Here is a 24,376-nt window from a genome sequence, read left to right as displayed (position 1 = left end):
TATATAACTAAGGTAACCGAGTTATATAAATAGGGTTACGGCAAACCTTATATAAACTCTTTAAAATTACCATAAGTAATGATTACTAAAAGTTTTATAAATTAATGATGAAAAATGCTATATTACCCCATTATATATATGTAGATTACAGTAACACTATAAACATAAAATATTACTAGAGTAATTTTATAAAACCCCAAAACTTGCTTATATATCTTTGTTACCTTTATACAACCCTTATATATCTTGTATGTTATTATAAGTTGCGGCAAATGTTTATTGAGTGCCCTACTGCCTGGGCTAAAGAATAAAAAAATCGATAGCGAATTAAAACTTCAAACAAAATAAACCCTCTTTTTTACCCTAATTCATAAATGCTAATTACAATATTTTTTTTTAACTTTTGTTAAAGTTGAGTAATCACCGGCAACATGAAATATTAAGCATGTTTATCAACAAAATATTCCCTCTACCTATGTAAATAGATGGTGCGCTCAACCCAAAACAGCCAGAAGGTTTGTTCTAGCGTATTCAATGTTCTAAGGCAGTAGTATTACACTTAGCGATAATAATTCGATTAGTTGGTACAGTTAAAGCAACAAATTTACATTAACCATACTCATACAAGTAGCTTTGTGTTTACCTGCTTGTTTTGATCGTTCGTAGAACGCTGTGAAAAACATAAAAGATATAAATAAAAATAATTATGAATATGAACATCGTGTTTATAGTCTCAAAAAACCAATTTTTTGAAAATGTAAATGTTTATGAAACTAAATCATAAAAGAGGTGTTAAAAGTATAAAATATACGAGGTTGTATACTTTTGTCTAGCATTCAAGCATTGTCTACTAAAGCCAATATTCGTATTTTATTTTGTCTTGTATAATATAAATCATATTGGTTTTAATAGGGAAAATACATGCCCAGATACAGCGTGCAAATAATTATAAAACTAAAATCTGAAGCACATTATACAGGGTGTTCGGCATGTAAACGGGCAAATTTTTTTTTGCCATATTCTTGAGGTCATTTGAAAGCTTTTTACACCTTGGGTCCTAAAAGTTACTGCTACGAAGATATGAATTTTTTAATGTTTTTCTCAAATTACTTAAAATGTCGCTTTTAAAACCTTATAACATTTTTATTAGTGATAATAAAATTACGATTTTAAAATTAGAGGAGACCGGGGTCGGTTGTTACAAATTGAAGAAAAATACTTGTAATTTGATTTTATTGAAACTTTATGAACATCTTATAATAGTTTTATTTAGCTTATACTTTTCTGTAACTAACAAATAATGCAAAATAAATATATATCAAACACAAAATAAACAGTCAATGGTTATAACAAGTAATGACAAATGTAATAACCAACCTCGTAACGGGGTTGGTTTTTTTTTTTTATAGTAAACACAAGCACAAGAGGAAAGTCCTATGTCACTCTTGGAGTGGTGCTTGCGCGAAGATATTTGTGGGCGTTTATTATTTTAAGATATTTGGGCCGTCTGTACGTGGCTTTAGAGTTCACGGAGCCCACGTCGAACCTACTTATGAAGTTTTGAATAATTAATTGTTTATTGCTCGTATTAAAGAATTTAACTTTTGCTTAGATATTTGGTTTTTGGCATTTTTTTGTAAGTTGTTTTTTCTAATTTAAAACGTACACTCATCATAGGTTTTTTTTAATTATTTTGTAAAAGTATTTTTTAGGACACCACTGTATTTTTAGGAACATGTATTATTTTGAATTAAATGACTTACATCAAAATTTCTCTGTTCTTTAAATAACTAACGTACTTATCTCATTAAAAAAAAAAAAAAAAAAAAAAACATTGGCTGGTTTATTATTTTTTTTCTCCAAAACGGTTCATTTTATCGATAATGAACAAGAGTACCTTTTTTTAGCCTAGGGTTCAAGGTATCTAAATTTATTTTTTTAGACTTTAACATACAGGATGTTAAAAATATACGCATTAAAGTGTACAACCTAGTCCGCCCCTGGTAAAGTAAACAAGGTAAATGTATTTTAAGGATGTCATTTTAAGAGGTCCCTAATAGTGTTCATCACCTAAAATTTTTATTAAATTCTACCGAGTAGTTTAAAAGTAATTTATGAAAAACCAATTTCCAGCAGCGTCCTTTAGGAGGCTGTATCTTCGTAAAGAAGGCCTGTAGGAATTTTTTTTATAGAAACGTTCGGTATTATTTTTCGATGTTCTACCTAAATCCGAGAGATTTCCCACATAAACCGAGACACCCTGTATATATATATAACAGGATTAAAGATGTCAAAAAAGAGTGTGGTGATATGTGTAAAATCAAAAAAATGCATTAAAGTAACAGTACCATTAGTTGGAAAAATAAATATAAAACCATTTATTTGTTTTACCAACATAGGTATCGTCCTCTCGACGTCTTAATATATTAATTATTATAAGCCGCTGTAAATAAAAAATTAAAACAGAAGCGGTTTTCAACAAAAAAAAAACTATTTCCATCTACCTCATCCTTATCCAAGCCCAACTATAGAAAAAGGATTGAAAAATATTGATTTAAAAAAATTGTAATTTATAAAAGGTCATGTTGTACTAAGGAATATAATTAATAATAACATAACCCAAGAACAATCATCAATTTAAGACGGATATAAATGTGAAAAATCATTCATTTTCATTGCTAATATTCCTTTAACTTTTCGTTTATTAAATTAATTAAAAACTATTTAAATCCATCTTAAAACACAATTAATTGAAAAGCAAAAATAATAAAATAAAGAAGCAAAGATAATTTTATTTCTTAATTTTCAAAAAAAAATATATTTTTCTAAAAGTTGGCCTACAATTATATTTTTATTTGATTGATGCAAATAAAATATGAAGAACTTAACAATTAAAAAAAACTAAAGTTTAATATATATGGGGAAAAAAAGGATAAGAATTATTATTTAACACGAAGATACATTCCTTGCAACAAACATTCCGCATTTTCCTCAAAAATGCAATATATAACTTTTACATAAATGCAATATTCGAAATTAATAAAAATCCTCCATAATGATGCTTTAAAACGGTTTTAATAACTTATTTAAAAGCATCATCATATTTATTGATAATAACTAAAATAGGTTCAGTATAAAGTCAATTTTTATCTGTAAATAAAGCAGTCAAAATCGACTTTTTACATTCTAAAACAGATCACAAACATTAACTCGATGTTATATTGTAAAATTGTAACACCCTATCCTAAAACCAATAATAAACAATATGCACGTACACACTATACAAGTGGTGGACTAAAAGTAAAAACACACGTACGTACCTCGTCAGTGTCGGTACCAAAAAAGAGAAGATCGAAGGGCACCGCGGCCACCAGGTCGATCAGAAACCACCCTTTTAAATAATGAACCGCGATTTTACCCGGATCTGAAATTATTTCGTCCGTTCCGGAGACGTATGTAGTCCGGAAATTGATAAGGATGTCTATGATGAAAGTTACATCAACTGAAAGAAATACTAATTTTAATATACTTATAATTAAAAACTATATACAGGGTGGTCCAATTTAAACGTTATTAATTTTAATTTGTGATAGAGAATTTAAAAAGAAATAGATTTATATTATGACATTTTTCTCAGAAATGATGAATAACAAAGATACAGGGTGTTAAAGTTAAGAATAATTATTTGTTTGAAACTACTAGCTCAATTTTAATTAGATTTTGCGTACAGATTATTGTAGTGAATTGTCAATTACTGATGAAGTCAATTTTTGAGAAAATTGACAGTGGCGTAACATACGGAGGGACTTGGTCCTTTTTTTTTGTTCAAATCTGAGAGGTGATAAAATATTTTTTGATGAGAAGTTAATTGTTAGATTTTCCATTTAATTTGGAAATAAAAGTTACTCTTGCAGAATTATGATTTAAGGCACTGTTTTTAAAATATCTTAATTTAATTGTTCAGAAATACCTGAAAAATTAAATTGGGTTTGGATTTGTCAAAAAGTTGAATATAAAAGATGATTAAAAGTTACCTTAAGTCATTAATTTATTTTACAGGTTTAATTTAAGATTCAAGACTAATTTTCTTTTTTTTTAAGTTTTTTAAGCAGCATTTTAACTGGCGTTTCTGTACAATTAAACTCGAGATATTTTAAAAATAGTGCCTTAATTCATAATTTTTTAAGAGTAACTTTTTTTTTCAAATTAAATGGAGAATTTAACAGTTAACGTCTTATAAAAAAATATTTTATGACCTCGCAGATTTGAGACCAAATCCCTCCACATTTTACGCTAATGGAAACTTTTTTTTAAATTGGCTTCATCATTAACTGATAATTCACTACGATAACCTGCGTGCCAAATTTAATTAAAATTGAGTCGGTAGTTTAAAAGTTATGATAAAAAAACAAATAATTTTTCTAAACTTTAACACCCTGTATCTTTGTTATTAAACCTCTTTGAGAAAAAATGTATAACGAAAGTCTATTTCTTTTTAAATTCTCTATCAAGTATTAAAATTAATGACGTTTAAACTGGACCACCCTATATATCTTCTATACAAGGTGTCTACCATAAAAACCGCCAAACTTTAAGAGGTAATTAAACAAGTCATTTGCAACAAAAAAGTCGTATAACATTTTTTCAAAAAGTTGTTAGTTCTTCTGGTATTTAACATTTTTTGATTTTATCAAATTTCTTTGTTTTTTTTTCAATTCATAAACAAGAATTTATAAACAGGAATATCTCCGTTATTCTTACCACCACATAAAATTTAGATATACTATCTGAAAGAGAATTACATTTGCTATAAGATGAGTATATTTAAGTTTTAAGGTAATTTTTTATACCGGGGGTTATCAGAAGTTAAATGTAACGTTTGGGAAATGTGCAAAATTAGTGGTATCTTCTTCGTTGTCGTTTTTCTAAAATTTGGTAAAGAGGGACATTTTTTTTTCAGCAAAAACTACTACATTTAATATGCTTTCCAATGAAATACTTACTTTTGTGATAGCTATTTGTTTTCACAGCAATATCATAGGCAAAAGAAAGAAAACCACAAAAATTGAAAATTTTCAAATTTTATATTTCTTGATTGACCAAAATTAAAAAATCAAAATTTAATTAAACAAACCTAAAATTATAACAATTGTTCAAAATGTCTTCCCTTTTGTTCAAAACATTTGTTGCATCTTATTCTGACACTATCAACAAACCGTTCAAGTTCAATGCGTTTTTGTCGCATTTCATTGCAACACACACTAATTCGATTAATTAGTTTCTCTCGAGTATTAATGTTAATACTATAAACATTAGATTTTAATGGGCCTCAGACATAAAAGTCAAGGGGCGTAAGGTCAAGGCTTCTGGGCGGCCATCTTACCGGACCGTATCTTCCGATTCATTTCTCCCCAAAGCATTGATTCAAGGAATTTTGCACAATTCTGCCATTGCTGGGCATCCGTCCATTTGAAACCAAAGTTCCTGTCTAGCGGCTAAGGGGATTTTTTCCAGAAAGTCAACAAGGTCATTATTTAATAAATTTGAAAACTCATTGGAATTGAGCCGATCAGGAAGTATTACAGGCCCGAATAGGCGACCTCTCATTAATTCTATCCATACGTTGACCCCTATCTCGTGCTGAAAAAGTGAAACAACAGTCGCATGAGGGTTTTCTGTATGCCATATATGGTCATTTTTTGCTTCATCTGTCCAAAATATTTGATCTGTTCCCCACTCTTGCAACTTATTCAAGTACCACCTACAGAATTGAAGCCTCACCTCACCATCCACTGGCAATAAATAAATATATTTTTTAAGAACTCTATGTACAGTGGGATGGTGAATTCTTAATGCGGCACCAATGCGGCGAGTACTTCTAGATCTATCTTCTGTAACAGCTCTCATAATCGCAGGTTCTTGTCTCCAGCCTTGACCATTTTGACCACCTTCTCTAATCTGCAAACCTCGAAAGGAACCAGTTTCTCCGCAGCGTCTGAACACTTCTGCAAATGTACTTCTATGGGGTTGCCGTCTGTTGGGAAAACGAAGCGCATACTCCCTTGCTGCCTCCCGCGAGTTTCCATTTGCGACACCGTAAATAAATAAGATGTCCCGATATTCAATGTTTGTGAAACTAGGCATTATTTTTTTTAAGCACGTTTAAATCAAATTCCTTATTTAGCTATTTTAAGTCGAAGTGAAAACTTATGTAAATATCTATGCTTTAAAATCAAGTAATACATGTGAATTTCCTTCTTTTGCGGATTCATTGCCATTTAGAAAAGAAGGAAAATCTGCCTTTTTTCTTAAAGAATGAATATCGCGATATGTTATTTGTTTACGGCTTCTCTAGTGGAAATTTGTAGAGGTGTTGTGTTAGGGAAGATAGATTTACAAGTACTCACCGGATTGGTGCTCAAAAGATTAAGAAATATGAAATTTAAAAATTTTTGTGGTTTTCTTTTTTTGCCCGTGATATTGCTGTGAAAACAAATAGCTATTACAAAAGTAAGTATATCATTGGAAAGCATATTAAATGCAGTAGTTTTTGCTGAAAAAAAACATGTCCCTCTTTACCAAATTTTAGAAAAACGACAACGAAGAAGATACCATTAATTTTGCACATTTCCTAAACGTTACATTTAATTTCTGATAACCCCCGGTATTAAGTAAAAAATTACTTAAAAACTTAAATATACCCATCTTATAGCAAATGTAATTCTCTTTCAGATGGTATATCGAAATTTTATGTGGTGGTAAGAATAACGGAGATATTCTTGTTTACATGAAAAAAAAACAAATAAATTTGATAAAATCAAAAAATTTTAAATACCAGAAGAACTAACAAATTTTCGAAAAAATGATATACGACTTTTTTGTTGCAAATGACTTGTTTAATCACCTCTTAAAGTTATGCGGTTTTTATAGTAGACACCCTGTATAGTCACCAATTGAAGAGATCTCTATATATAGTTTTGTGACTAAAGACTGCAATATTATATGGGTGTCTCATAACTGATGGTAAATAATTTAATAGTGCCAAAAAAAAATTGAGATTGAGTTAAACTATCCTAATGCGAAGTTCAACGACAACCAAGATATAAACTCAATGTATTTTTTTATTTTAATTATTGTCATAATTTTAGCATTTATTTTTTGCATTTACAAAATAAATAAAGGAAAGATAAGAGAAAGGAAGAAAATAGAGAACAAATAATAAAAAATGTATATTTTGCTATACAATCTTTTAAATATACAGGGTGTCAGGAAAAAGGAGGCCAATCCGCCGGCCACATATGGGGTGGACCAAAATAATGCGACTTTCGTTATGCCATTTTTTAATTGGGCGCTCGGTATTCAATATACAGGGCGTCAAAATGAGAAATATAAAATCGTTTTTTTTTTTAATAAAACCATGATGGATTTTAAAACAAACGAAATAGTACCCCAGGTGGGTAGATCATCGCATGACAAATCCCACACCAGTAACAAGATCAGCCTCAAGGATTCTGGGGGAGAAAAAAATTCATCCCCTCCACTCTTAATACAGAACAAATTTAAACTTCACCTAGCCACCTATATTATTCGAACAATGAGATCAACCGAACATCTGGAAGAATTAGGGGTGGAACTATCCAATATCAACTGGAACATATTGGGCCCATGCGAAACCAGATTACCGGACGAAAAATGCATCACACTGAAATCAGGCCACCTTTTGTATCGAAACAACAGAGAGGAAAATACACACATTGGCGGAACAGCGATAATGATTCATAAGAGTATAAAGCGACTAGTTACTAAGATGAAATCCATATCGAGTAGAGTCATTTACATAGTATTGAAGATATCGAAAAGATATAGCGTCCAAATAATTCAAGTATATGCCCCTACAAGCTCTGCACCCGATGATGAGATAGAGAGATTCTACGAAGACATTTCACAAGCGCTGACAATAGAAACAGCACACTACAAATACATTATTGGCGATTCCAATGCTAAACTAGAAGGACCAGCGGGAAACGGAAATCAATATATGGCTAAATTCGGACAGGGTTGTACCAACGAACGAGGAGAAAGACTGATCAATTATCTCCAAAAAGAAAGTATGTACTGTATGAACTCCTTCAAAAAATCAGAAAAGAGACGTTGGACATGGAGAAGTCTGAACTCAAATACGAAAAACGAGATCGACTACGTACTAACCAATAAAAAGCTTACTATAAAAAACGTTTCGGCCCTAAATCGCTTTGATACTGGTAGCGATCACAGGTTGGTAAGAGCTAAAATAGAAATAAACGTGAAGAGTGAACGAAATAAGCTAATCAAAATACAACCATTTCCCACATCAAAAACCGCCAAAAATTCCAAGCTGAACTCAACAAGAAATTGTCTAATAAAGAAGCACTGAACAGCTTGAATATAAACGACCTAGAAAACAGAATAAGTACTGACATTAGAACGACAGCCAAAAAGATATGTGACACTACCAAGAAAAATAATTCAAAAATAAAAAAGGAAACTAAAGAACTCATGGCGAAGAGAAGAAACTTGGAGAAAGGGACTCATGAATACAACGAAATTAACAGATTGATAAAAGGAAGGCAATACAACACAGAAATGATAACAACGACCATCGAAAACAACAAAAACATGAAAGTACTTAAAACACGTAACAATGATGGACGTCTCCAAATACATCAACTAAGGGACGCAAACGGAAACATCAAAGAGGACAGTAAAGATTTAATGGATATCGTGGAAAATTTCTACAGCACACTGTACACAGGAGACAACCCAAAACAAGCAATCGGAGTTGATGAAACGATTCTCAATGTAGGCTCCGAAGATCTTCCTGACATCACCAGAGAAGAAGTAGAACTAGCATTGTCTCAAATGAAAAACGGTAAAGCACCAGGGGAAGATGGAATTTCAGCTGAAATGATAAAACTTGGGGGAAGAACTACTGTAGGAGCAATGACAATTCTTCTTAATAAATGTATGATAGAAGGCGTGATACCCCAGGCATGGCAAAAGGCCCAGGTGATTTTACAGTACAAAAAAGGAGATCAGGTTGAGAATCGACAACTATCGACCTATTAGCTTACTCCCCCACCCATACAAACTTCTGACAAGAGTTACAAGTAACAAATAAGGTTAAAGTAGATGCCTATCAGCCCCCGGAACAAGCCGGCTTCCGAAAAGGTCATAGCACAATAGAACACATACAATCCGTTCGCACTATAATAGAAAAATGCAACGAGTACAATGAACCACTACACCTCGTACGCATTTGTTGATTATAACAAAGCTTTTGACTCCGTAGAGTTGTGGGCTATTTTTAAGGCCATGAACAATGCAAGAATCGACTGTCGATACAAGCAGCTTCTCAAACACATATACGAAAATGCGACAATCACCGTTAAAATCTCGGAAGAGATAAGAACAAACAAAATTCAAATAAAAAGAGGAGTAAGACAAGGGGACACCATCTCCCCAAAGCTGTTTACATTGGCACTGGAAGTTTTTAAAACGATCTACGTAACATCAAAATCGACGGCAAACATCTGAGCCATTTACGCTTTGCGGATGATATAGTACTCTTTAGCCAGAATATAATAGAATTACAGGAGATGTTGGCAGAACTTCAAAGAGAATCGAAAAGAATAGGTCCAACCATGAATTTAAATAAAACAAAAGTCATGTCACCTGACAATATTCAAGAACATATAGAAGACAGAATTATTGACAACGTCGAAGAATATGTATATTTGGGACATTGCATCAAATTGGGCAAAGAAAATCAAACTGCCGAAATAAACAGACGTGTTCGTTTGACATGGGCAGCCACGGGTAAACTGTCACACGTCTTGAGAAATGAAACTATTCCAATTAATTTGAAAAGAAAGGTCTTCAATGCCTGCTTATTGCCCGTGATGATTTACGGAATGGAAACAATGACACTCACTGTTAAATCAGCTAACAAGCTTAGGACCACCCAAAGAGCCATAGAGCGGATGATGCTAGGATTAAGCCTGAGAGACCATATCACAAATGAGAGTATTAGACAAAGAACTAAAGTTGAAGACGTCATAACACGCATAGCCCACCTGAAATGGAGCTGGGTAGGACACGTCGCCCGACAGGACGACCTGAGATGGTCAAGACACATCGTTCAATGGAGACATCGCATACATAAACGCAGCGTTGGCGGACCACAGTTACGCTGGCTCCATGATGTCAAAAACAAAGTGGGCAACAGATGACACCAACTGGCACAGAACAAAGAAACATGGAAAAATATAGGGGAGACCTATGTCCAGGAGTGGACCGTGAAGGGTTGCTGAATGAAGAAGAAGAAGACCTTTAAATATGCGCCGAAATAGGAAAGGACCTGGAAGTCAAAGATCTTGGCCCGCACGAAGTCCTGACTTTAAAGCATTCGATTTTTGCATAGGGTCTTTATGAATTATCTTATCATGTCTTTATGAAAATGTCAAGTACGTCTATTTATACGGTTGAATCTTATCCAGGGTAACACTTTTTTAATTTTTCAAACCTTAAAAGTAAATCAAAGGGAATTGTATAATGTTTTGTTCAAATAAAAGACATTTTACTACATTGAGTAAGCAATAGACAAGATCGAAAATTTCATACGATCCTAAATAAAAAGGTTCATAATTTTTTTAAGTAAATTTACAACAATTCATTCTTAATACATTTCTGATTTTAATGAGAAACGGGTCAATAACAATAACCAATTTTTTAATTTAAAATATTTTTCTTACTTTGATTTTTCAAAAGTTTTCTCAAATTTTCTCTTGAGGACGATCCTGATTTTAACGTCACTTGTCAAAATTCCACGTGACAATTGACTTTAACTCATTGATTATCTGTCAACGTCAACGTTGTCGTTACCAAAAAATTAGGACCGCACTAAGGAAAATTATATTTTTATTACATTAAGAAATATTTAAAATTTTCGCAGTAAATAAAGAAATATTTGGATTTTTGTACCATTATCTGGCATCACGTCGAAATGTGTGCAAACGAGGTAAAAAGTTGGGACTACACTACAGAGATTAATTCAAGGAATCTTTTAACTGGATATGAGTCTTTTTTCTTTGATATCTCCTTGGACCAACTGGATATAAATAGGGATTGTTTTATGTAAACGTGGTCACGTAAGTCAGTCTATAACACTTGCATATAATTGTTGTTTTTGAGGTATATATAAGGTGTTTTTTTATGAAATTGTGGGAAATTTGTAGATGATTAACGCAGTTTTTTTTCTCATTTAGAATAAAATGATGATGTAAAACAAAATAGAAAAAAGTCCAATTTTCACAGATGTTTGTTTCAAGTGCCTGGAAGAGGATAAAGAATTATTTACAATTTGAAGAGAAAATGTACGATTTATTCCTTTAATTGGTTAGAACTGAGGGCAATTAATGATTAAAATTTAAACTGCTGCTAAGTCTAAAAAGGTTAATCACAGCGAGATTTTTGAAATACATATAACTTGAAAAAAAAAATTGCATTAATAATGCCACGTCTAAAAAAATTACAAAATTAAAATTATGTTGGTGGTTAATATAACATAATTTTTAAAAAGCTAAAACTACTCTAAATTTTGTTAAAAAAGAAGGATAAATGCCAAATTTATGGCAAAAATTTAAAACAAAAAACATTAAATTTATCACCCTGATGTACCTTGGTCGCCTTTGACTTTTGCTGTATGAAAATTTAACTTAAGCTCATATTTTTTAAATCTGCTGCTTAATTATTGACCATTAGTTAACATAGGACACACTATATATATTCATTTGTGAAGGTTTATATATTGATATATGAGCTTACCAATAAGATCGATAATGACAATGGGATCCTCGCCGTATTTCTTATTTTTCCTGTTGTTAAAATCGGGTTCGCCCAGTAGAAATGCCGCGACGTATGGTGTGAAAATCGCGGTGTACATTACCAAGATCAAAATAATCCAGTCCCAAACCGCTTTAAAGGGCGAATAATGCAATATGGTGTAATTGTGGATCGTCGGGTTTTGTAATTTATATTCTGGAAGAACGTCGGCGCCCAACGACAACACCTGAAATAATAAAAGACTTTTACTTTATTAGAAATTCTTCGTTTTCTCTAATGAATTCAAAGTTTTTTTTTTAGAATTCATTAAAGAAACGAAAACGATGGAAATTTTCTCCTCCATCTAAAAAACGGACGTAGCGACGGAGGATTCCCCACACCCTATTTGAACTTTGATAGCCGGCAAATTAAGGATATTTTATTATACAATCACAGGAACTTCAAAATACTATTTGAAAATTCGTTCGGAAAGATATCCCGACAAATATCAAACAATCAATGATGATTTATAATAATTGTTGCAGACTGTTGTCATCATGATCACTGGTCATTAACAAAACGTATTGTTTTTTGAAGAAGCGTTTTTCCCGATCGTTAGGTGTGAGTTAAAAAAAAATAGTCAGCCAATTTATTTACACCATTTACCATGAAAACACAATCACTCACGACTACTAAAGATATTTATTTTTACTGTATTTATTTATTACTATTTAAATCTATCGCCAATATTTCAAATTTTACTTCAATATACTCAGAAGAGAAAAGTGGCTGTGTTGCTCGAAGGATAATACAAATTAATCAAATTAGATATATTCAGAGCAATTTATTTTTAAAAGCTTAGCAGAGCCCTTTCGGTGTATGAGGCATCATCAGTGCTAACTGAAAAAGAGTTGGGTGTTATATGCGTAAAAAACATTATAGTTAAAGATGAACGAATGCGATGTACCCACTTGTTAGTTAAGCCCAGAAGTTTACTATAGGGTGTAACCTATTACACAGATGGTGCTAGTCTGTTTTTAATCCTACCTAATGGCCATCCAGGGCCCTGGAAATAGACAGATAAACAAAAAAATCGAATTATGGACAGAAAAGGTGGTCCCTGACAGCGATCCCAGCATTCAATTTAAATGTTAATAGTATTAAGCTCCCTTCCACTGTAAATTCAGCAAAACAAAATGTATGTAAAAACTTAATGTAAGCAGAAAATAATTTTGTAAATAATGAAATTAAGAAAAAGTAAACAGGTCTTCTTTCCCCGCTGATTTTTAGGGAGGCGCGAACAGTGGCAGCGTTTATTCGCTGAAATTGGTCGCGCTACAGGGCAGAGATTGGTGGGTTACCTGACAGTGGTTTCGATAGAACAGCGGGTGGCTACTTACAGCCGCAAAAGGATGTTTTAAACTTCATACCGAAAGGTGGATAAGTATAGGTATAAGTAAGTGTGCTAATTGCGAGTCTTTAAAAAATAAATATAAATTGAATATTGAAATCAATCACGCTGCTTAGGACCATTCTGCTTGCTATGCATACAAACAATCTAATAGCAAATTCAAGTCCGATATTTTTGGGTCCACTCTGTAGCAACCAACTTTATTGGGTTCCCCCAACCTGCAAGGTAAAACCGCCTGCCCTCTCTCTCGTGGTTCCTGCGGCTCGCATTCAGTCGAGTCTCGGCAGCATGATCGTTGCAATGACCTTCGCATCTGTTATCAAAACGTTAGAGGACTTCGCTCGAAAACAAAAGTACTTTACAATTCTTTTTTAACATGCAATTTTGACGTTATTGCTTTGGCCGAGACTTGGCTGAATGATGGGATTTATAGCTCGGAACTTTTTCCGAATGCGTACTCTGTCTACCGCTGCGATAGAAACTATGCAGAGATGTCCGAGAAGAGGGGCGGGGGGGTGGCATTAGCAGTAAAGCAGTCATTTTCGGTGGTAAAGTTAAACTTTCTTATAACCTTAAAAATATTATTGAAATCATAGGTATAAAAATTATATTTGAGCACTCTTATGTATATGTTATTTTAATATACATACCACCCGGACTTAATGCTGATATATATGAAAATATTTTTGAATACTTATCTTCTTTAACCTATCTTTTCAACTCAAAAATAATTTTGCTAGGAGACTTTAATATACCTGAGTATATTAATTATTCGGAAAATTCATTATCATCCAACAGATTAAACCAGATTATTTATACTTTAAACTTTTTTGACTGGAATCAGGTAAATTTTATTAAAAATTCTCAAGGTAAATTATTGGATCTGGTCATTACATCAGAGCCTCAATTCTGTACTGTGGAGCGATGCTACGACTTCTTGGTTGACGAGGAAGCTATCCATCCTTCGTTATTTATAAGGTTCAATTATACCCCTGACAAAAAGTTTAATAACTGTAAAATAGATAATATTTTTTATAATTTTAAAAAAGCTGACCTCAGATTGTTATATGACAGTTTTCTTAGAGTTGATTGGAGTGATTTGGAAGCGGTTAAAAATGTTAATACTGCTATGAACATTTTCTATCTGAAGATTTATTCTTGTCTTGATATGTATGTTCCGAAAACTGCAAAAAGAGCTCGTACCTACCCGCCCTGGTTTTCTTTTAAAATAGTAAGAGACATAAAACAAAAACATAAATTTTGGATAAAATTTAGACGCTTTCATTTTCAACAAGATTTAATTAAATTTTCGAGAATTGCGTTCTAAAATAAAAAGAAATGTTGAGCTGTCATACAAACAATACTGTGCGAGACTTGAGAATGATTTAAACTCGCAGCCCAATAACTTTTGTAAGTTAATTCGGAGTTCACAAAAAAATAACTCCCTGCCCCAAAATATGTTTGATCAACAAGGAACTTTGTTATCGGATCCGCAGAGTATTACTGATGCATTTGCAGTTTTCTTTCGGAGCTCATACATGACTTTTAATTCACCTCAAGCCTCTAACTCTAATAATATTTAGACACCGTACCCGGAGTGCATAACCATAACTAGATTTACTGAAAACGAGGTATTAAGTGCTTTAAAAACTATAAAACCCACACCGATAGTTGGACCTGACAAAATACCCGCATTTCTTTTATCAGACTGTAGACATGTTTTTGCAAAACCATTAACAATTCTTTTTAACTTGGCCCTTAAACAAGAATGTTTTCCTGATCTTTGGAAGTCGTCTAAAATTGTTCCCATACATAAAAAGAATGACAAAAACATGGTTGAAAATTACCGGCCTATCACAATAATAAATAACTTCTCCAAATGTTTTGAGCGCGCACTTCATTCTGCTTTATATCCTAAAATGGGGAGTCTTATAAATACTCGACAACATGGATTCATGAAAGGTAGATCTACCACTACAAATTTGATTTCTCTTACAGAATATATCACCGAATCAATAAATGCAAACTCTCAAGTCGATGTTATTTAAACAGACTTTTCAAAAGCATTTGACCGACTAGACCACAACACTCTCATTAATAATTTCGACCTATATTATGGATTTTCTTCTTCTTTGTCAAATCTTTTACAGTCCTATCTTACCGAGCGACCACAACACGTGGAATGTTTTGGTCGTAGTTCGGTGAAGATAGTTGCCACTTCCGGAGTCCCACAGGGCTCAATTCTGGGACCACTTCTTTTCAACTCATTCATTAATACAATATCTGACCAACTTGATGTTAATAGCCTGCTGTACGCAGATGACAAAAAACTATATATTAGAATTGACTCTATTTTGGATTGTGAGCAGCTACAAAATAATTTAAGTCTTTTGAATACATGGTGTAAAAATAATAATCTACCCCTTAATGCGGCTAAATGTAAAGTTGTCTCATTTGGCTTAAAGAAAAACTTCATTACTTACAACTACACCATAGATGATGTTATTCTGCCTAGATCAACTGAATTTAAGGATTTAGGGGTGATCTTTGACAGCTCTTTCTCTTTTCAACCGCATATTTTAGATATTGTCAAGCGCAGTTATAGAATGTTGGGATATATCATCAGGAACTCGCAAAATTTTAATAATGTTCTTAGTCTAAAAATCCTGTACTTTTCTTATGTCAGATCAATATTGGAATACGCATCCCAAGTTTGGTCACCATATTATACAAATCATATTCATGAACTTGAAAATATTCAACGAAAATTTCTCAAATATCTTTGGTACAAGAGTGACGGAGTGTACCCAGAAATTGGTTTCCCACATCAGCGTTTATTGGAAAGATTTTCGTTTGTTTTGCTGGAGGATCGGCGAAAATCCGCTGATTTGCAATTTTTATTTAAGTTGGTAAATAATATTATTGATTCACCAGATCTATTGCAGCAACTAAATTTTCATGTGCCTCGCATATCAGCAAGGAATACATCAACTTTTTACCTATCAAGACCTAGAACCAACATTTGTAAATTTTCTCCTCTGCGCAGAGCATGTAACATACATGACTCTGTTCTGGATCAGTGTGACATCTTTAATTGCAGTTTGTCGGAGATTAAAAGAGTACACTTTTCCTAGATGTTTTACTTTTAATTTACTTTGTCTATATTTCTTTTAATACCATTTGCTTGTAATTATTGATAATATTGTATTCTTTTTAATTTTCTTAAGATACCTATGTTTTGTAATTTATTGTTGTAATTTTCCCACTCATTAATTGGAATTTATTCTGTGGAGTGGTGTAAATAAATAAATAAATACCATAAGAATGATGTACAATTCGCATCCCACACCTGACACCGATCTAAAACGATTGAAAATAGTCAGCTAATTTATTGACACACTCCACTACGAAAACACAATCACTCACGACTACTAAACATATGTATTTTTACTGTAATTATTTACAACTATTTAAATATAGCGCCAATATTTGGAAATTTACTTCACGGAAATAGCAACTGACTTCCATCGGCGATACGGCTCCTTATACACTCGGCAGAACGCCGGTTTCTGAATATTCTCGTTTGATCTTCTAGAGGTCGTGATTTCGGAATGACGGAGAACCAGCTGGTTTCTAGGTGTTTACCTATTTTTATAATGTTACAGTATTGTAAATGTTTTTAAAAAAATTAGGAATGTTTCTAAATATTTTAAAAGAAAACACATACTTCCTGCTAAGAAAAATATTAGATTTTGACTTTGATAGTTTCGTATATTTCTGTAAAAATGTAATGTTAAACGTCAGCGTCGTCAACTCTATTGCCTTTATTTAAAATATCTTTTGTTAGCAACACTGGAGAGGTCCAGAGTGATCAAGATTAAAAGAACACAACTACTATAAAAATGGCAGTCACCAGACAGCGTTGGCCATTTACATTAACAGTTCAGGTATATTTATTATATAAGTTCGTGGTCTCGCCTTAATCGAGTCACGTCATAATCTTAACTTGACAATTCACATCACTCATTCCAATCTAACAAAACGGAATAACTGTCAACGCGTAATTATGACGTTATAGATAAAGGTGTAAAATTAAAATTTTAAAATTAAATATTACAATATACAAGGTTATCCAAATTAGGTGTCCACCATTGGTAGCCTTGTTATTAGCAAAAATAGAAAGTTGTTTAAATTAAAGCAAGCTAGTAGCAGTTTTAAGGCTGGTAAAAATAAGAAAGAAAAAAATAGAGAAAAAAAAAACTGGTCTGGTGTTTTACCAAGATCGACTTTAGGGCGTGGGTTCAAATCCTACACCCGTCACGTTTTTTCCCCTTTTTATATTTTTTGTTGAATTTTTGTGCCGTGTTATTGTTTTTTATTACAAAATATTCTCATATTTAAATTATATTTGTCAGTACTTAGCAGGTCGTCTAGCTATAAGGTAATTTTATCTAATTTTTAATATTTGATTTTGTTTTAGTGTAAGGTTTTATTGTAGTTACGTGTGTTTTTCTGTTTATTGTAGGTCTGATGATGCTGTATTAGCGAAACATGTCACCACTTGATTAATTAAAAAGACATTTTGAGACTGAGACTTGGAGTTTTCTTTTTTTTTCTCTAGTTACGTAGGTCTCTTTGAGATAATGGACGAGTTCTTTCAATAAGAAAAAAATAATTGAGACTCGTATTTTTGACTTTTTCATTAAAATAACAATTTTTTAAATGGAAACCCTTGTACCTTATATTTTTTTCTGTTAAAACATCAAATTTTAAACAAAAATTTATAATGACTTTTCTCCTAGGTTATAAATTAATGAAGTTATAACACCCAAACAGAAACAATTAAATTGTATTGAGAAACTTTATTTTTAACAACAACTTATAATCTTGCAAAATAAAATAATTTTTTTTTTTTAAAGAAGATGCTCGAAAACACCACCTTGTTCTTCAATACATTGGGCACGTTTTTCAACTGCCCAAACTGTCTAAAGTATGGTCCTACTATCTATTTGGGTTATCTTTTCCCTAATTGCAGTATTTAAAGTGTCGACCTTATCGTACATTCGCTTGTGAATTTTGTTCTTTAAGTAACTCCTCAAGAAGTAATCAAGTGGGGTTACTTGATTACTTCTTGAGGAATGGCCATTGGATGGGCCACATGTTTTTGAACATTAAAAGTAGTACTTAGAAATTGATAAGTACCTCTTTAGTTGTGAGCAGGCTTGCCATCTTGCTGAAAATGCAGATGATGTCTACTACTTTATAAGATCCAATGCGTCTAAGAAATAATTTAAAATTTCTATCATAAATTCCACATATCTTTCACCAGTTGTGGGTCAACAATTTTTGAACCAATTATACCTCAGCAAACGTTGAAACTGAAACGAAGTTGGATGTACTAATAAAATATTTTCTCTTGATCAATAATGGTGATGTTTTGTATTAAATAATTAATACATTCCAGAATTTTAGAAATTTGATTCATTTGTCCATAAAATGTAATGAAAGTTATTTCCAATTTGACGACAGAAGTTAAGATACCAATGGCAAAAAACAAGTTTTCTCTTTAGATTCCCTGTCAAAAGTGTTTGAACTGGTTGGTATTTATACGGAATTGTACCTTTTTTCAAATTTTTGAACAGTACCATAACTGAAATTCTTGAGTCCTTGAGAATGTCTCGCATTAAATTCTCACTATAAGGTTCGAAATATCCAATAACTGCAATTTCCATGGCCTCGCTTATTATAAATTCTTTTTTTGCCCTTGTTTTAGCAAAAACTTTTTCGTTGCTCCTAAATTTTCGATATTTATTTATTAAAGATGGTTTTTTGTTAATATTTTCGACATGCCTGGTCTTTACTTTTCGAAACTTTTATCGTATACTATTGTTATTGTTACTAACTGATTTTCTAACATTTTTTGCTAAAATGTATACAGGGTCGTTTAAAATTAGTGATCAGCAAAGATAAAAATGTCATATCTTTTTTTCTGGTTACTATTTAATTATTTGAATAGTAAAATTAAAAAGAATCAACATTTTTACATAAAAAAGGTACTCTTGTCTTATTTCGTTAGAAGTTTCTGGTTTCAAGAAATTTTTTGTTTTGTTTGGTATTTTCAGTTTTTTTATCGTTTTAATTTTTCTCAATTATTTACAATTCTGAAATAAAATGTTAAACAAAGAAAACAGTTTTTGATCTTAAAATTAAGTATATGTAATAGCCTTGCGTCATGTTTATACTTGATATACCTTAACATACCTTTTGATTTTATTAAATGTGATCAAAAATACTTTATGAGTGTAGGTTGCAAAACATTCATATCTGATTATTTCAAAAATGGGCGTTCCTATCGAAATAAGACAAGAGCACGTAAAAATTTTTTATGTAAAGATGTTGGTTCTTTTTAATTTTACTATTCACATAATTAAAAAGTAATCAGAAAAAAAGTTATGACATTTTTATCTTAGTGGTCAGCACACTAATTTAGATCGACCCTGTATACATTTTGGAATAAAATGCTATAAAATCAGTTAGTAACAATAACAATAGTATATGAAAAAAACTTCGAAAAATGACGACCAGGCGTTTCGGAAATATTAACAAAAACCCATCTTCAACAGGAATTATAACACACCCTGTAACATGAAAACGATTTACTTATCAAAATTCCTGTATATGAAGTTTTTGTCTTATTTTTAGACAAAGATGCAGTTGGTAAAATATTACGATGTAATTTCGGGACACCCTGTATATCAGTGTAGTATTCTCTTGCTCTCAAAGAGGATTTTCAGCACATTAAATAACATTCTGATATATCACACTTTACTTCATGGGAGAAAATCATTTTTCATAAAATTAATAACTGACACAATAAAGCTTTTAAACGAGTATTTGACAAATTCACTAATGTTTGACATTATTTGACTTTATCATTGTTTTTCAAAGCCTTTTAGTTGCGAGAATGTCCAGTTTAGCAATTTTTCGTCGCTTATCTTAATGCTTGATTTGTCTATATGTATTTTTCAATTATTGGCATGTTCGACATTTTCTGAACTGTTAAGTTTAGTCAATTAGTATTTTTATTTATCTAATAAATTTATTTATTTTCTAAATTAGGCAGCATATAGCCACTTCTGTTTGACGTTGCTTTATGATTTTTATAATCAGTTCGTTGGCAAATAAAGAATTATTATTATTATTATTAATTATAAGTTTTCCCTCTGTTTACATATTAGCGCATCTTATGTATGTTAAAAATAATAAAGACAGATGCAGAACTCATGGAAACCTCCATAATTATTACTAGGGGGAGAGAAAATCTAGTAATATATCAGACTGGGAAGGTGCTAATGTCGGCCTGACTTTCAGGTTGTACAGCTTTTTAATAGGTTGCCACTTTAGGTTAGGGCGCTCCTTTTAAACCATTTTAAGCAGAATGTTAAAAGTTTTTTGATTGCGTTTTATAGCTCACAAGAGTTTCTTGAAGCTTTCTGTTTTATTTATTTGTGATGAATTATTCTATATATTTAAATAGTATTTTGTATTGTCTCTAAATCAGTGCCACACCAGATTTTTTTAAATGTGTGGTTTTTTAATATATTTTTTGACCTGTGCAAATGCTTGACATCCTCACATGTAATATATTTGATTTGATTTGAAAGTGTCATCTATATCATTTAGCACATTTATTATTTAATATTTTTATTAATGATATTACTCTATGCTCTAAACATTGTCAGTTCTTTTCTTTGCCAATGACTTAAAGATTTTATTTATTAAATACGGTTCCCAAGCTGTACAATATCTACAAACAGTTCTTAACAACTTTAATCAATGGTGTAAAGAAAGCTATACGTTTCTCAACCTTTGTAAGTATTGTAAAAAATCTAGTATTTAATACTTACCAAATTGATAATTTTTGAATAAAACATATTAATATAGTCAGAGATCTCTGAGTTTATCTTGATTCAAAATTATCATTTAGTCATCACATTGGATATTGCTGTAACAAAGCTTATATAAAATGATCGGCTTTTTGAAGAGACCTACTCAAAATCAAATCGCGAAGGCCATGTTGTTTTCATAGTCGGCTTAATATTTTAATACTGCAAATAATTAAAAATATTTATCGTTATTTTGACTTTAATTTAGACTCTAGCGGAAAAATCACTATAAACTTTTAACAGAAAAAAATATAATATATAGAAATTTTTATTTCAAAAACTCAAAAATATGATTCTCAATTGTTTTTTTTTCTTCTCAGATTTACCCGCATTAAAAATGCTACTAATTTGTTAATTAAAAGAACTTTGTTGTATTTTCACTAATAACAAAGTTACCAATGGTGGACACTTAATTTGAATAACCCTGTAGATACAAAAAAACGATTTTTAACGGCATTTTCATGGTTGGTTCGAAAAAATGTTGTCCACCACTCAGAAATACTTACATTCCCGATATTGTTTTTAATATTGGGCTGTCCCGCGGTCCCAGTCGGACTGACCAACTTATCGTAATCGACCCCGGGCATACCGTTGCAGGGCTCGACCTTGACAACGGTACTCTCCTCCTGGCCGGTACCTTTGATCCTCACCGAACTCCATTTCACCGGAAACCCGATGATGGAGGAGCGTTCGCGCCCGATGTCGTACTTCAAACTTCCGCCGACGAAACTCTTCTTGCGGATCGGTTCGATGACGTTCGCGCTACGGGTACGCGTCGCCGTTTCGTCACTAAGACTACCCGGCGACAGGGAGGTCGGCCTCCGTCGGGTCTCGCAGTGACTTTTTTTGCGCTTTTTTGGCGTTTTTTCACGTTGTCTGTCGATCACTGGAGGTGTCGGGGTCAGTATCAGTGGTACCTCCACCGCTAATCCATTGTCATCCATTTTAAGACTATTACGTGGAAATGACCTCCTCGGAGGTACATTTAGAGGTTGGGCACTAAATAGAGCTATAATCTCGAAAGCTCTTACTATAGTCTTTTTGTTTTTTTCTTATATATTAATGTGCTTAAATGATATGTTTGAATATCGATATGGTTATACTATTTTGTATACGTATATATAATATATTATTTGGTAGATATGTTTCAGTATTGTCGTATGTATGGATAATAGTATATTGATATATTGTTTCTGCTACAGCTCCTCTTTCAGTCGGATCATCTATAAATCATTTCATTAATTTTTTGATTTAACTCTGCTGGAACTAAAGTGCATAAAACTATGGAAGAAACCTTTAGAGGGCTTTGAATCCTCAGTTCAGATCTTAACCAACAATTTTTAACCACGTATTCTACGTTAAAAATAAGCCCTAGCTTGTTATATTAAATATATCTCGAGAAATGTTTCCTTTCTGAGATACAGGGTGTTAAAATTGCAAGATTAAAAGTCTTTTATTTATAACTTTTACACTGCCTGAAATATATCTGTGAAATTTGAAATAGTGTATCTTTTAAGCATCACGAAACATTTTTTTAATATAAATATATTTTCTTTTTTTCTATCAGTGCAACTAGACTAAATATGTAAGCGGAAATGCCTGTGTATAAGCCTGATGATGAGATCATCGACTTAATTTTGGTTCTTTGCGAGGCGAGGGGAACACGGGAATCGGTTGCGCGTTCTGGCACCGTTGCATCAGTCTTCGCGGGCACCGTATAACTGTAGCGTCAAGTTATTTTGTAAAAGTTTAATAATAAATTATTGTCCTTTGTTTTTTAAGATTTATTGTTTTTTTAGGGTTAAAGTAACCCTAGTGTTTACATCAGAAGTGGGATACACTACGTGCGGTGTAATTTTGTATCAAGATAAACTTCTTTTGTTTTTTTTTTCCTTTATACTGGCTGAAGAAAACAGTTCGCGTCGCGGAAGTATTGAGTCCGTTAACAGTGTAGTGGGTGAAGTGGATGGGGATGGTAAACTTCCACCTCAAAAACGTCAAAAAGTAGATTGGCAAGAAACTTTGATGAATTTAGTGGCTGCTCAGCAAAAGCAGTTGGCTGAATTATTTCGCCAATCAAAGATGCCTACACAAATGCTGACGTGTTCAACGCCAACGCCCAGTACCTCGGTCGTGGATTTTTCTTATGCGCCTGTGCAGTAAATTATGAACGCAGGGTCTGTGACCTCATTTAAGCTCACACAGTTAGGATCCGAATAAAAGTGCTTACTCTATCAAAGAATGGTTGGACGACGCAAGCAAATTAAAAGAAAAACTCAATATAAGTGATTACCTCATAATTTCTAAGGCGAGTGAAGCTTTGAAAAATCGTGCCTACCGCTATTGTTGTGATTGGCGGCCACTTTCTCGCAGCTGGACAATCTTTTGTGCAGATTTGACAATTGCGTTTCCAGATCGAGAAACTCCAGGTGCACATGCATTTAAAGAGAGTGTGATTCACTTAGCGAGTATGGCATTCAAAAATTGCGCCATGTCAGCCGTTTTCATGAAAATCTTCCATGGTTCAAAATTGGATCATGGAGAGGTACCTTCTGCATTGCACATCCAAAATCCACAAAATGAGTGGGAATTGCTAAAATTATTTAGCGAGTTTGATGCACGACGACCGGGCTCATCAAAAATTTCCAGAAATTTCGATTCTGTTCATGTCAGCAGAAAGCCAAATCGACGGTTTGAAAGAACAAATAAACAATTCAGGGGAAGTTGTTTCAAGTGCGGCCGTCGAGGACATCAACAAGATGCATGCCAAGTTAAAGAACAATTAGAGCCTAAAAATGACAGTGAAGAACCAATCTGCAAGTTTTGCAAAAAAAATTGGCCTCACTGAGGCTAATTGTGGGTCGAAAAATGTTAAACCGAAGAAGGCATTTGTTCTTAAAAAATGACGCCAGATGCGGAGAACCCCTATTGCCACTGTTTTATGTTCCAACTAGGCCCAGTGGTAAAATATCTCATTGACACCGGTTCCGATATTTCAATAATAAAGGAATCTGTTGTGAAAGCAATTAATGGGATTATTAAGCCCGAGAACAGCGTGCGTGTTTTTTCGGGACTCGGTTCTCAAGTGGTTTATGCCGTTGGCGTTAGTGACCTAATAATTGTTTTGCCTACGTTGACTTTGGAAATTTGTTTTATGGTA

General features: G+C 32.6%; 1 protein-coding gene and 1 long non-coding RNA gene across 19 annotated transcripts in view; one reads left to right on the top strand and one right to left on the bottom strand.

Annotated features, from left to right (window-relative positions):
* Window positions 1–22,997, top strand: part of LOC126750687 (uncharacterized) — a 28,603-nt gene extending 5,606 nt beyond the window's left edge. The window contains exon 2 of the long non-coding RNA XR_007665791.1: window positions 22,784–22,997. This is a non-coding gene — a long non-coding RNA (uncharacterized LOC126750687). The remainder of the gene's footprint in view (window positions 1–22,783) is intronic.
* The window catches only part of LOC126750684 (potassium voltage-gated channel subfamily H member 6), a 232,324-nt gene that overhangs the window by 42,942 nt on the left and 165,006 nt on the right, over window positions 1–24,376 (bottom strand). For 14 of the 18 annotated variants that reach the window (XM_050460366.1, XM_050460364.1, XM_050460368.1 and 11 more), the window contains 3 exons: window positions 11,863–12,106; window positions 3,321–3,502; window positions 644–670 (listed from right to left, as the gene is read on the bottom strand). In XM_050460366.1, the coding sequence (XP_050316323.1) occupies window positions 644–670; window positions 3,321–3,502; window positions 11,863–12,106 (453 nt within the window). Of the gene's footprint in view, window positions 1–643; window positions 671–2,504; window positions 2,526–3,320; window positions 3,503–11,862; window positions 12,107–24,376 lie in introns of all 18 variants that reach the window. The other 4 variants (XM_050460381.1, XM_050460365.1, XM_050460369.1 and 1 more) reach the window with 2 other exon arrangements.

This window comes from Anthonomus grandis, chromosome 2 (assembly GCF_022605725.1).
Source record: "Anthonomus grandis grandis chromosome 2, icAntGran1.3, whole genome shotgun sequence".
NCBI classification, from domain to species: domain Eukaryota; kingdom Metazoa; phylum Arthropoda; class Insecta; order Coleoptera; family Curculionidae; genus Anthonomus; species Anthonomus grandis.
Note: the sequence above shows the minus strand (reverse complement) of the source record. Positions and strands in the feature narration are given on the sequence as shown.